The sequence below is a fragment of the Anas acuta genome, chromosome 1, assembly GCF_963932015.1.
Source record: "Anas acuta chromosome 1, bAnaAcu1.1, whole genome shotgun sequence".
Taxonomy (NCBI): Eukaryota; Metazoa; Chordata; class Aves; order Anseriformes; family Anatidae; genus Anas; species Anas acuta.
Window position 1 is genome coordinate 11,242,354 of NC_088979.1, and position 11,482 is coordinate 11,253,835.

Here is an 11,482-nt window from a genome sequence, read left to right on the forward strand (position 1 = left end):
TCACTCCAGGGCTTAACCGATGACTAGAGCTTCTAGTCATTAAAGAAAAATAAAAATGCTGGTAAGCTGTACTAAACACAATTCTATCTTCAGGAATATTTTTAGATTTGCAGATTACTGAGTAGGATCTGTATTCAGTCTTTGATGAGAACTGAACCAAATTCTTTCTCAGTCCAGCTTGAAATACAGAAATAAAGTTCCTGTTCTGCCCTTCTCTGTGATCTCCAAGAGAAAGGAGTTCAAACATGGGATCTGGCCCATTTTATGCCTGCTGAAGATCCTTCCACTGGAATGAGAATAGCAATGCAGAATGAAGCAGAGCACAGGAATGTTGTTTTAATCCCCAAACCAAAAGTTTGTGTTCTCTGCAGAGAGCTTGGCTCTTACCTGGGTTTCTGAAGTGATAGACTGACCCTGGAGAAATGGAAACAAACAAACAAACAGAAACCATAAAATACTTAGAAGAGCAGGATTTTGTCTGTGAAGTGTTTTGCAGCTAAGCTGAGTGTATACAATTGTGTACATCTATTTTTCCCCCTGCAGTATTGACTTTGAAGGCAATGAAAGCATTTTGTGTTCCACTGATCAATGCCTCCTGATTATATCGACTTGCTGTGCACGAGCTCTGGTCCTCCTTTTATTTCTATCTTTTTAGCCACAAACTCTTTATTAATTTTCCAGTTATGTGTAGTAGTCTGGGTACTGGGAGAGGAGATATAAATATGCAAAACCTTCTGTTCATAACGCTGGGAATGAAAACAGTTCCAGCCCTGCAATTTCCCTGGGTGGTGCACGGCGTGAGTTAGAAGCTGAAGAATTACAGCCCCGTGCAGGTTTCTGAAGGGCATATCTGACTGCCCACTTAGTCTATTAATAGATGTGTCCCATTTGCAGCACACTAAACAGAAAATGCCCTATTTGCTGTTGATACTCTGCGTCAAAAAGGATGCAGGCAGTTCTGCTGTCGTTTATTTGAGTATAAATCTGGAGTATAAATCTCAGAGGTGCACAGTGATGCTCTGCTCTGTTCAATTTATCCCAGTTTGGCACCAGGGCAAAAGCAATCTCTTGTTGCTGTTTCCTATGACATTTTGTTGGTAATGTTTTCTTCCACTGCAGGAAAGGGAGGTTGATTTACTCAAGGAAGAATCACTGTTTATGCTGAAGCAAACTGCTAAGAGGCTTTTTCAGAGCCAGGTTTATCAGCTGGGTTTTACAGATAGCCAGTCCTGAGCCCCAGCTGGCCCTCCTGCTCTGGCAGCTGGTACCCTGTCAGCAGGCCTGCCTGTGTCCAGGAGTGTCAGGGTGCCCTGTAAAGGTACAAACAGCAAGGTGAAATTGGCAGGATGGGCATTATCCAGGTTTTCCTTTACTCCGTGTATCCCAGAGCTGCACAGCCCCAGCTAACAAAGAATCCAACCTAACATGAGCGCAGATGAAGACGAGCAGGAGCTCCATGACAAAAGTCTTATGTCTTCAATCAGACTAGAGACAGCCATAATAAATAACATCAGATAATTGCCTGGTGCAGGTTATGGTGCTTATGATAAGAACATATGAGAGGCTGAAGAGGTGGGATGGTAGTTGATCCAGACCAAGGCTGCACTCATGGAGTATATTCACTGCAGGGTACCATCACACACACATGGTCCTAATATACAGCATGTTCTGGTCATATATTTTATGGGGACTACAGCTTATGTCACATGGGTGAATCTTTCCTTTTCTTCTATTTTACCCATTTTCCCATTTTTTTCCTTCTTTCTCTCTCCTCTATATACATAGCCCCCTTTCCTACATCCTTATGCTCTCTCCCCTCCCAGAAACAACACCCAGAGTCTGCTGAGTACAGCTTTCCCCCGTTGACACATCATTTCCTCTGGGGACAATTGTGCCACCACCAAGAGGCAATCCTTTGGGAAGGAACCCCGTGATTCAGTAACTCTCACCCAGGTTTGCACAGCCAACGCTCTGCACAAGCTCTGCTGTGTGCCAGGGTGGGGGGCACAGTGCCAAAATGACACCTGGAAAATACCAACCATCACAGCATTTATCCACTGCTTGCTTGCGTGGGTCAGTGTTCATTAGATTTAACCCAAAACTCATTTTATTTCATTACTCAGCTGCTTTGACCAGGGATGGCACGGTGCCAGTGCCCCTGTTTTCTGAAATGGCAATGAACCGTGACCTGTGGCCAAGGGTTGTTTGTGCGCCTCACACCGAGCAGCACTGTTGCTCTCCAATATTAAAATAATTAGAGGTTTCTGCTTTCATTTTGCTGGTTTCGTGCAACACTTCTTTCTGGTTTTGGCTGAGAGGCATTTCTCAGCCTCACGCTTTGTCACTGGGGTTTGTCCCAGTCTGTGCTCAGCGTGCAGGTGAATTTGGGGCTAAAAGCAGGACCCACTGGAAATACCTCTAGTTACCTGGAAGAAGGGGAGACACAATACTTCTGCTGCTGATTTGTCTCCTTTCTTCCTAACTTGACCTTTCTCCCAGGAAACCTTCAATAATGATGAGCAAACATTGGGAATGTACCACAGAAATGTGTGTTTTGTTAAAAACTGCTGATTGGGCTTGAAAGAGCTGTTTGACACTGTCGGGACGGAAGGTGCCTGCAGCCCAGGGTGGTGTTTCTGGTCAAACAGAGAAACCCTTTCCTGGCCAGGGAGATTTTAAAAGAAAACCCTGGTGTGAGGCACCTGGAGAGCAGAGACTAGAGCATAGAGAAGAGGGCAGCAGCCCAAAGGCTGACAGCCATCGTTGGGTGTTTTGTTACTCTGAGGGGGACTGTCCTGGCTTTCAGTGTCCCCGTTGGGTTTGGTGCCAAAAAAATAAAGAATAGTAATAAAAAAAAAATCAATATGAGTTGTGCTGGCATAGCTGTGATGTTTCAAACAGAAGTGAGGTCAGGTTTCTAGCCAGAATTACTGCTTGCCAGCATATCTGCTTACTGCTTCAGCTGTATCGGGAACATAGATATATGTGGAAAAATTGGGTAAGCCTTTGGAAATGCAGCTCCTTCAGCTCCTGAAATTTGTCAGATTTCTCCAGCTGGTGCTGGCTGTTTGGAGAGGGGACAGTGCATCCCCTCCGACCCAAAGTTGTTCATGTGGGCTCATGGTGGGGCAGGAGGATATTTTACACCTCCGCATTGTCACCTGTAGCAGAAGGACCCAAGGCAATTACAGCAATATTTCCCAAAGTGGGAAGTGTGTTTGGGCATTTCTTAGCACTGCCTGGGTTTCTGAAAGCGATTCACTGCTTGCATAGACAGGAACATTACAGACTTTTCCCCCCAAAAGAAGAAACCTCCACCTTCAAATCAGTTATACTTTGCTGCTCTTGTGCCTACTGGAAGGCCGCTTCAGGGATTTTTAGGGGGAAGGGTGTTGAGGAAGGTGAACTATAAGCACTTTTTTTGTTGTTTAAAATTAGGTACCGAAAGTAGACACCATTATAGGTGCCTTCTGAAAATGTGTGGCCTGTCTGTCTCCACTTACCACTATCTCTTTGTATCCTCCGGGACATATCATCTCCATCGCCCAAAGCCACCTGGGCATCAGGGCAGCCTTTTCTAGGTGGCCCCACTGGAGCAGGGGGTTGAACCAGATGACTCCAGAGGCTCTGTGATTGTGTGGTTCAGGGAGGGGCTGTGATATGCCCAAGAGGGATGACAGCAGAGCGTTGTGTGGCTCAGGAGCTGCCCTTTGTGCCAAGCACTGTGGTCACGTTAGCAGGGGTGGCACTGTGCTGCCATGGGTTTTGGAACACAGTCCCCGTAGCAAAGCTGGCTCTACCACAGCCACTATGAAGAAGACTTCAAAAAGCTGGACTTAAAGGAGAACAAAGTGTCTGGCATACACTGCTTTTGTTCCTGAGTGGTGTCACCCGTTGCTTACATTGGGTGTGGGCCCGAGTTGAGCTGAGGGCAGGATGTGCGATGACGGCAGGTCTGCGGAGGCCGGGGAAGGATCCTGGGAAGCGCTGAGAGGGAAGACATTGGGTGGAGACGGGATCATAAAAGAGCTCGGTGAGAGATGAACACACACACATTTAGAAAATAAAAACCTGGAGGGCCTTCTCCGGCAGGCACAGCTCACCTCGTGCTCCCCCCGGCTTTTGTGCCCGCAGCTCGCCCAGCCAAGAGGTGCACACACTGCGTCCATGAGGGAGCTTGGTGTGACCCCAGGACGAAATGCAGACCTGGAAAGCTGAGGCAGAGCATGGCAGACAGCTGGCACAGCTTTTAAAATCTATTTTCAACCTCCTTATGATGCTTGCATTATTGCATATGGCTGTTACGAGACAGGGATGCACCTCCCTGTGACCTGCCTCTTCCTTGCAAGAATTGCTTTTTGAAAGAGGCTGGGATCCTTTTAAGAGTCGTTTAATACTTTTATAGCAGCTCATATCTGGTGATAGCTTCACTCATCTTCCTCCCACTATAAGTTCACCAAAAATGTATCTGATGTTGTCCCAAGCCTCTTCACCAACTGGCATTAAATGCACTGGATACCTTTTCCTGGGAAAAAGCAAATGGGAATACCACCTGGATTCACACGGCAGTCAGAGGAAGCCATTTTAGTGACATTTAGCTAAGGGTTCGGTGGTTGCTGGCCTCATCTGGTGCATGGTGAATCATGTCCTGAACACCTTCATGCTCTGAAGGAAAGGTAGTATATCTCACATCAGCACATCTCACCCCAGAGCTCCCCATGCCTTTGTACCCAAATGTGAAAGGTTCCAGGTTCAGGCTGGAGACATTGTGATTTTTTGTTTTGCTTTGTTTTGTTTTTCTGTTCTCCTCTATCCATCCATCTGTCCAGTCAGGCGTTAGATAAAGAACTGCAGAGCATCTTATCACAGCAGGGAGCTAATTGGGACAGCCTCCCTGTTCATCCAAGAGAGGTGAGGGATTCACCGCGCACATGGGAGGAGGAGAAGCGGCCACCCAGTGCCCACGCATCTCCTTCCTGCTCAGCAGCCGACTGACAGCGACCTGGTACCACTGGTAATGACGTTTCCAAACACGTAAAGTTGCACATTGGGCAGGTCAGCTTTTATTCATCGGTTAAGTATTTTCAGCCCTCCTGGCTGCAGAGAAGATCTTGAAAACGTGATCTGCTCAAAAATCAGAGACCAAATAAGGAGAAATAGCATTTACTATATTCTCTGAAAAAAACACAAAACCAACCAACCTAACAAAACAACAAACACCTTTTATTTTTGAGAGCCTGACTTATGATTCCCAAAGAGCCCAGAATGGCGATATTGTCCTTTTTGGCTAACAGCACATTTTATAAGCAGCAGCTGCCAAAAACACGTGTGCGGTAAGTCACCACATGCACTGCCTTTCCCTGGGTTTGTGCTTCTTTCCTTGCCCTTTGTCTGGTTTATCTGGCTGGTAAGATTAGGAGCACTGCAGGGCAGGGAGGGTCCCTGTCTGTGTATTTGCACTGTGCCTTGCCACTTGTAAAGGAAGCAAGTAATCACCACCCTTGCTGCTTTCATGTCTACTTGCACAATAGAAATAATTAATAGTAATAGTAGTGCTTTGCCTATCTGCGGCTCCTTTCATCTGAAGACCTTAAAGTGCTTGACAAGCATTAGCTAAATTAGCTTCCAAATACCTGGAGAGGGAGTCAGATATAATGATCCCCACTTTGTAGATGAGCACACATGGAGAAGCGAGGGCTAACTGAGTGCTTACAGTTAGTCAGCTGAACCCATGCTTCCTCCACGGGGGGAGGTTGCTCAGCACTTCTGAGGCTCAGGCTGTTTTCTCAGGCACCCAAATGTGGGGTTTGCTGTCTGCTCTTTATTTCCAAAGCACACCGCCTGCGGACCTGCGCCATCTGCCCCAAGTCCTGCGGGAGCTGGAGGAGGCGTTTTGGGCACTGTGATTCACGAGGATGCCCAGTCGAACTCCTGACCTGGCTGGGGAGAGGAAGAAGCTCTGCTCACGCCATGTCACATCAGTGGGAACAGGCACAGAAGTGTCTCCGTCTGAGTTGTTCCTGGTTTCAGAAGCAGAAGTGGACTCCAGTGCAGAATTGCTCCAAGCAGCCTGGGGCAGCCAGCTTGGTCTCAGAGGTGGTATGGCCACAACTGCAAAGGCACGTTTGCCTTTCACTTCATAACACTTTCGGAGAGAGATCTGCAACAAAGCTGCCAGATTTGCTCCATCCTGTGTGCATGGTGAGGGCTTACCAGGCTGTCTCCCTGCCATGGGGTGCACAAGCCCTTGCTTGCAAAGGAAGATGCCAAGAGCCCCTACCCAACACCAAGGTCTTAACCCATGGTTGTGTTGTCTGCTGCATGTCTCACTCATACCAAGTGTGCCCCGCACTTCCTGGGATCACACCCAGCAGCAGAAAGGAAAGACTGAGTAAGAGCTGGGCCAGGAGAAATCCTCAGAAGGGTCTATGTAAGATTTAGTACTAGCTTTGGGTGCCAAAACATTGGTAAATGGGAGACCACAGAAAGCTCTTCAGGGGGATCTCTCAAGTGCTGTTGGGTTACCAAGGGGAAAAAATGGGTTGGTGGAAGGGAGAGGTTTTTGCTTTGTTTTGTTTTTCTATAGTCAGTGCCTTGTCTTTTTTAGTACCAGGACTGAAAAGTTTTCACTCCATCTAATGGCACTCTGTTGTAACAGAGGCTTCTTTTAATAGAGAGCAACAGAGCCACTGAAGAGCAGCAGGCCTGGTCTTTATTGCAAAGCCTCGTAGACACAAATGAAAAACTTTACAAGTGCTGGCAGTCACCTGCAGATCCCATAAATCACAGCATCTCTCTGTGGGCAACCATCCAGGGCTCCACAAGGTCATGACATTTTTCCCTGCTTGCTCCTTTTCAGGTGGAGGAACTGGGCAGAAGAAGTCATCAGGACAACAGGTGATTTCTGTTGGCTCGTCCACCACAAGTAACACCCCACCATAAAATCAGCAGACCCCATACGAACTGTCACAAGCCTGCTGGGATTTTGGGTGTTTATTCCACTCTAGGGGATGGCTTGCCTGACTGAGGTGAGTCTGCAGCAGGGAAACTACTTGTGAAGATGCACTGGCATCCCTTCTTCTTTTTTTTTTTTTTTTTTTTTTTTTTTTTTTTTTTTCCCCTGCTGCAATGCTCGATACCTTCCTCTGCTATCTGCTTGAAAAAATCCTGGTTAGTTTTCCAGCCCTGGTGTTTCTCGCCACAACTCCCCTATTTACCCAGGGAGAAAATGGGGCAATGACCTCATAGGAGGAAAGCAAAAGGGACACATTCCCTCCAGAGCAAGTAAGTAGGTCAGCGCCGTGGGGCGGGATGGAAGAGGAGCCCACGATGCCTGGGGGGTGGCTGGAGGAGGCTGGGCAAGCAGCAGAGCTGCTCGGGGCAGAGACCAGGCTCTTAGTGCTGGGGATCCTGCAAGCAGGCAGCAAAGGTGGGTGTGAAAGGGTTTCACAAACCAAACGGGTCACAGCATCACTCCCGTGAAGAGGAAAAGTCCAACGAGAACCTCATCTCCATCACATTCAAGCAAACAGGGACGGCAGTGGGGCAGTAGGGCAGCTGCTCCCAGTGCTGGACTGGGAGCCAGGAGACCGGGCTGCCTTCCTGCGTGAGCACCTGGAAGTTACCTAACCTTCCTCTTTCCTCATTTGTATAATAGGGTTAATAAACACGCTCTGCCCCACGGTGGTGACGTAAAGTTAAGCTCTTTCATGTTTGTTGGGTGCTACAATGGGCATCACCATAAAAAACCATAAATAATGTGCCTTGAAGTTCTGTAGAGGTATTAGCCTTGTTTTAGCAGTGCAGATGTTACATGAGCTACCCGCACACAAAAGCTTCTCCTAATTAGGATCCAAACTTCCTTTTTTTTTTTTTAGCCTTTCGTTAATGGCTTTTGAAGCTGAACACATTTCACTTGCCCAGCCTATTTGGCAATTTATTATAATCTCTTCAAACTAGCAGCGCCTTTCAGTACACTCTTAATTCTCATTATTGCTTCCCTTTCCAATCTTCACCTTTAAGTGTCCTTTTGTCCTACATACAATCAGTTTCTCCAAAGTCTAAACTCAGCTTTGGTATTTCCCTGCATCCTCTGTGTGGCAGATACAGGCTCTGGCTCAAACACACAGTGGCAAAGAAAACAGCTGTGGTTTGTTCTGACCTAACTGGAGCCCTCTTTTCAATTTCATGCAGTTGTGGTTTAACCCAGCAGGCACCTGCACACCACACAGCCATTCCCTCACCCCCCAGTGCTGGGGGAATGCTGGGGAGAGTTGTAAAAAAAGCTGCAAGAACTTTTGGGCTGGGATAAGGGAAGTTTAATAAGTGTTATCAGCATTATTCTCATCCTCATTCCAAAACACAGCACCGTAACAGCTGCTGTGAAGGAATTTAACTCTATCCCAGCCAAAACCAGGACACATGCCTTGGCCCAAGATTTGTCTGCAATTGTAATTGTAGTCCAATGTAATGATCTCCGGACACATGTTGTGGTAAATGCCCAGGTGTGACCCTGAGCTGAGCACAAATTAGTGGATGGCAACAGTGGGGACCCATTTGGGCTCTGACGTAGAACCTGGACAGCTAGCTGGCTTCAGTCTCCATCCTGCCAAGGGATTTTGTCACCTTGGGAGAGTCACCACAGGCACAGCTCCAGGTTTGGTGGCAATACCAGCTGGGGGTAGTCTTACCTGGTCCACCTGCACCTGTCCATGTGAGTAATTCCCCAACCAGGCGTGCAGAGCAGACACAAAAGTGCCATAGCAGGCAGGCCAGGAATGGGTGTCTAGGAATGGGAACTGTACTGCTATCAAGAAGGAGCAGAGGGAACCAGGGAGTTAATCTGCTTGAACATCAACTCATCATCTGCTCAATGGAGAGTACAAGTTGGTTTTCAGTAGCAGGTGGTCTGAATAAAAGTGATTACCTCTGAACTCATATCAGCTAACTTAAATGAACTAAGGTCTACTCAATGCAGAAGATCAGCACATCCAAAATTTCTTGACCTTGGTGGACATTGACCTAGTGTTCATCATGAAGTTCACTTAGTTATTCCAGCTAATTTATTAATGTTGGGTGGCACAAATCTGGGCTTTAGTGGATTACAATCATTCCTGATGTACTTAAAAGAAAGCTCCATTAGTGACGTCTCCGGGCTCATTCATAAACTGATACTCCAGATATTCACTCTTCAGACCTATGAATATTGCTTGAATATTATAATGAGTTACAAAACTTTGAAACTCAGCCAGACACTAATTTTAGCCTTCAGAGGGACAGAAAGTCTTGGGGAAACGAGTGTCCAGCCTTGTTGCGGAAAGGATTCTGAACAAAGGGACAAACTTCATCCCATTACCTCACTGCCGGAGGGGAACTTCCCAGAAATTTTCCTGATGCAAGGGCAAAACAGCTATTCTTTCATCTTTTTCTGAGTCACGTCCACAGCACCTCTCCGGAATGTAAATGTGCCTGGTTTTAATGATGTGACAAGGTAATTAAGTGTTAATATGTGGATGCAAAGGGTATACAAGGTGCCAGATCTAGTAAATGCTGAAGCCAAGCTAAGGCGTTTACCAGACTTACAACACGTTTCTGATACAGGGTGCTAATGTCTGGAAATTGTTCCTGTTACAGAAATGAAATTTCCAGTAAAAGTCAAATAAATTGATTTTGTATTTGGCTTTTGAATATTTTTTTCTTCTAGCAAGCAAGCAGCCGGGAGTCAATCCCAGGCACATGAAGAGCAATAGAAAAACTAGGACATAGCACTAAGAGTATTTATGACTATAGTGCTGGCAGGTGCCAGCTCAGAATTAGACATTTCCCCTATTCCCCATTAGCTCGATGAAGTTTGGATTATATGAGTCCACATATACAGACTTACGTAAAACATATAACAGAATTCTTCAGTTACAAAAAAAGCAAAATGACAGAAAGTTATACGAAAATTGTCTGGATGAATTTTGCCCCATACCTGGTCTTTAAGTATATGTAATGCAATGCAAATCTCTGATTTAAGCAATTGAACTGTACACAAACTCATTCAAAGTGCATGCTATTCTCTAAACAAACACGTCCTATTCAAATGCAAAAGCCTAACTATATTGTGGCAATAAAATTTCACATAACAGGCTCCCAGTTCTGTAAACTCAGGTGCTTGAGAAGCAGCTCACAGTTTGCTGGGCTCAGGAGAGCTACTGGGGGTGAAGGAGGCATTCTCTGCAGGAGGCTGCAGGGTCACAGGCCCTGTGCAAAAACCACATAGGGACCATGTTAACTTGTTAACCAAGTGTCACCTTGGCCTTCTCCCAGCTTCACAGCCCACTAGCTGGCCTGTTGGTCCCACCACATTTACATGTTTGACAGCTGTGCCACCAGCTGGAAAGCCTCTGCCTGTCCTGCAGTCATTGTCTTTTCTTTTGCTTTCTAATTATGCTTTTTAGAATCACGGTGCTATTACTTGGCACCATTTGGGTAACTGAGTGACACAACAAAGCAGTGGAAAATGATTTTTTTAAGTACTGGTATTTTGAAAGATCGGACGTAGATTGATGTGAGATGCCAAGAGGTTGGGCAGCATGGATTTGCAGCAGAAGAACGAAGGGAAGAGCAAAATCTTCAAGGTTAACATGAAGATGGTGGGTGACATTCTTCAGGATCTCTGTTTGTACAGCATCTGTATCGTTATGTCCCTCCTCACCCTTCTCATTGTTCATCAGTCCACTGACCTGGGGCAATGAATGTCAGCACGTATTAGACAGCAGCTTACAGCTGAGGGTCTCTTGCTTTTACAGCTAAGATGACCAATTGCAATTGTCTATGCTTACCCATGTACACTGGGCTGCCAGTACTCACAGCTAAAGAATCTGAAAGCTTCTTTAGTCAGATACTCCTTGTTTCTGTGTGCCCTGTGTCTGCCTTGAAGGAAGACTCACCATGGTCCATACCTCACATAACCGCCCCATAAAAAACACATTCGCTTTGCAGAGATAGGTTATGAGTGATGCAGATAAACCTGTGGCCACCAAGTTCCTCTGAGAAGCCTCTGACACCCCTAGCAAGGAGTGACCATTAACTTCAAAGGGAAGAGGTCGGATGGCTCCGGAGCGGAAAGGGGAATTTCACAACCGTCACAGCTGGAAATGAGTCTCAGGTGTAATGCTGCATTACAGAACTGTAGTGTTTAATGTCTTTCGTCAGTTAAAAACTAATAAGAGGGTAGTATGGCTCTAAGTGTCTCGTCACCTAGGTGATTTTTTGGGGATGTTGCCTAAGTGGTTTCAAAAACCATATCAATTCATACTTTTATAGGTTTACACCTGGCTTCACCAAGATGGCAATATGGATGTCCTCTTAGAGGAAGTCAGGCTACAAAAGAAGGGACTGATTTTCTACAGAGCTAAGTGGCCATGTTAATTAGGAAGTTTAATAAAAAGCTAATATTTGTGCCTTCATTCTTAATGTCCAAATTGAAAGACCTTCC

General features: G+C 46.2%; 2 protein-coding genes across 2 annotated transcripts in view; one reads left to right on the top strand and one right to left on the bottom strand.

The window, feature by feature from the left end:
• Window positions 1-11,482, bottom strand: part of LOC137849633 (high affinity choline transporter 1-like) — a 143,465-nt gene that overhangs the window by 29,636 nt on the left and 102,347 nt on the right. The window lies entirely within an intron of this gene.
• Window positions 5,266-11,482, top strand: part of HEPHL1 (hephaestin like 1) — a 39,797-nt gene continuing 33,580 nt past the window's right edge. Inside the window, exon 1 of the mRNA XM_068670309.1 lies at window positions 5,266-5,333. Within this exon, the coding sequence (XP_068526410.1) occupies window positions 5,266-5,333 (68 nt within the window). The remainder of the gene's footprint in view (window positions 5,334-11,482) is intronic.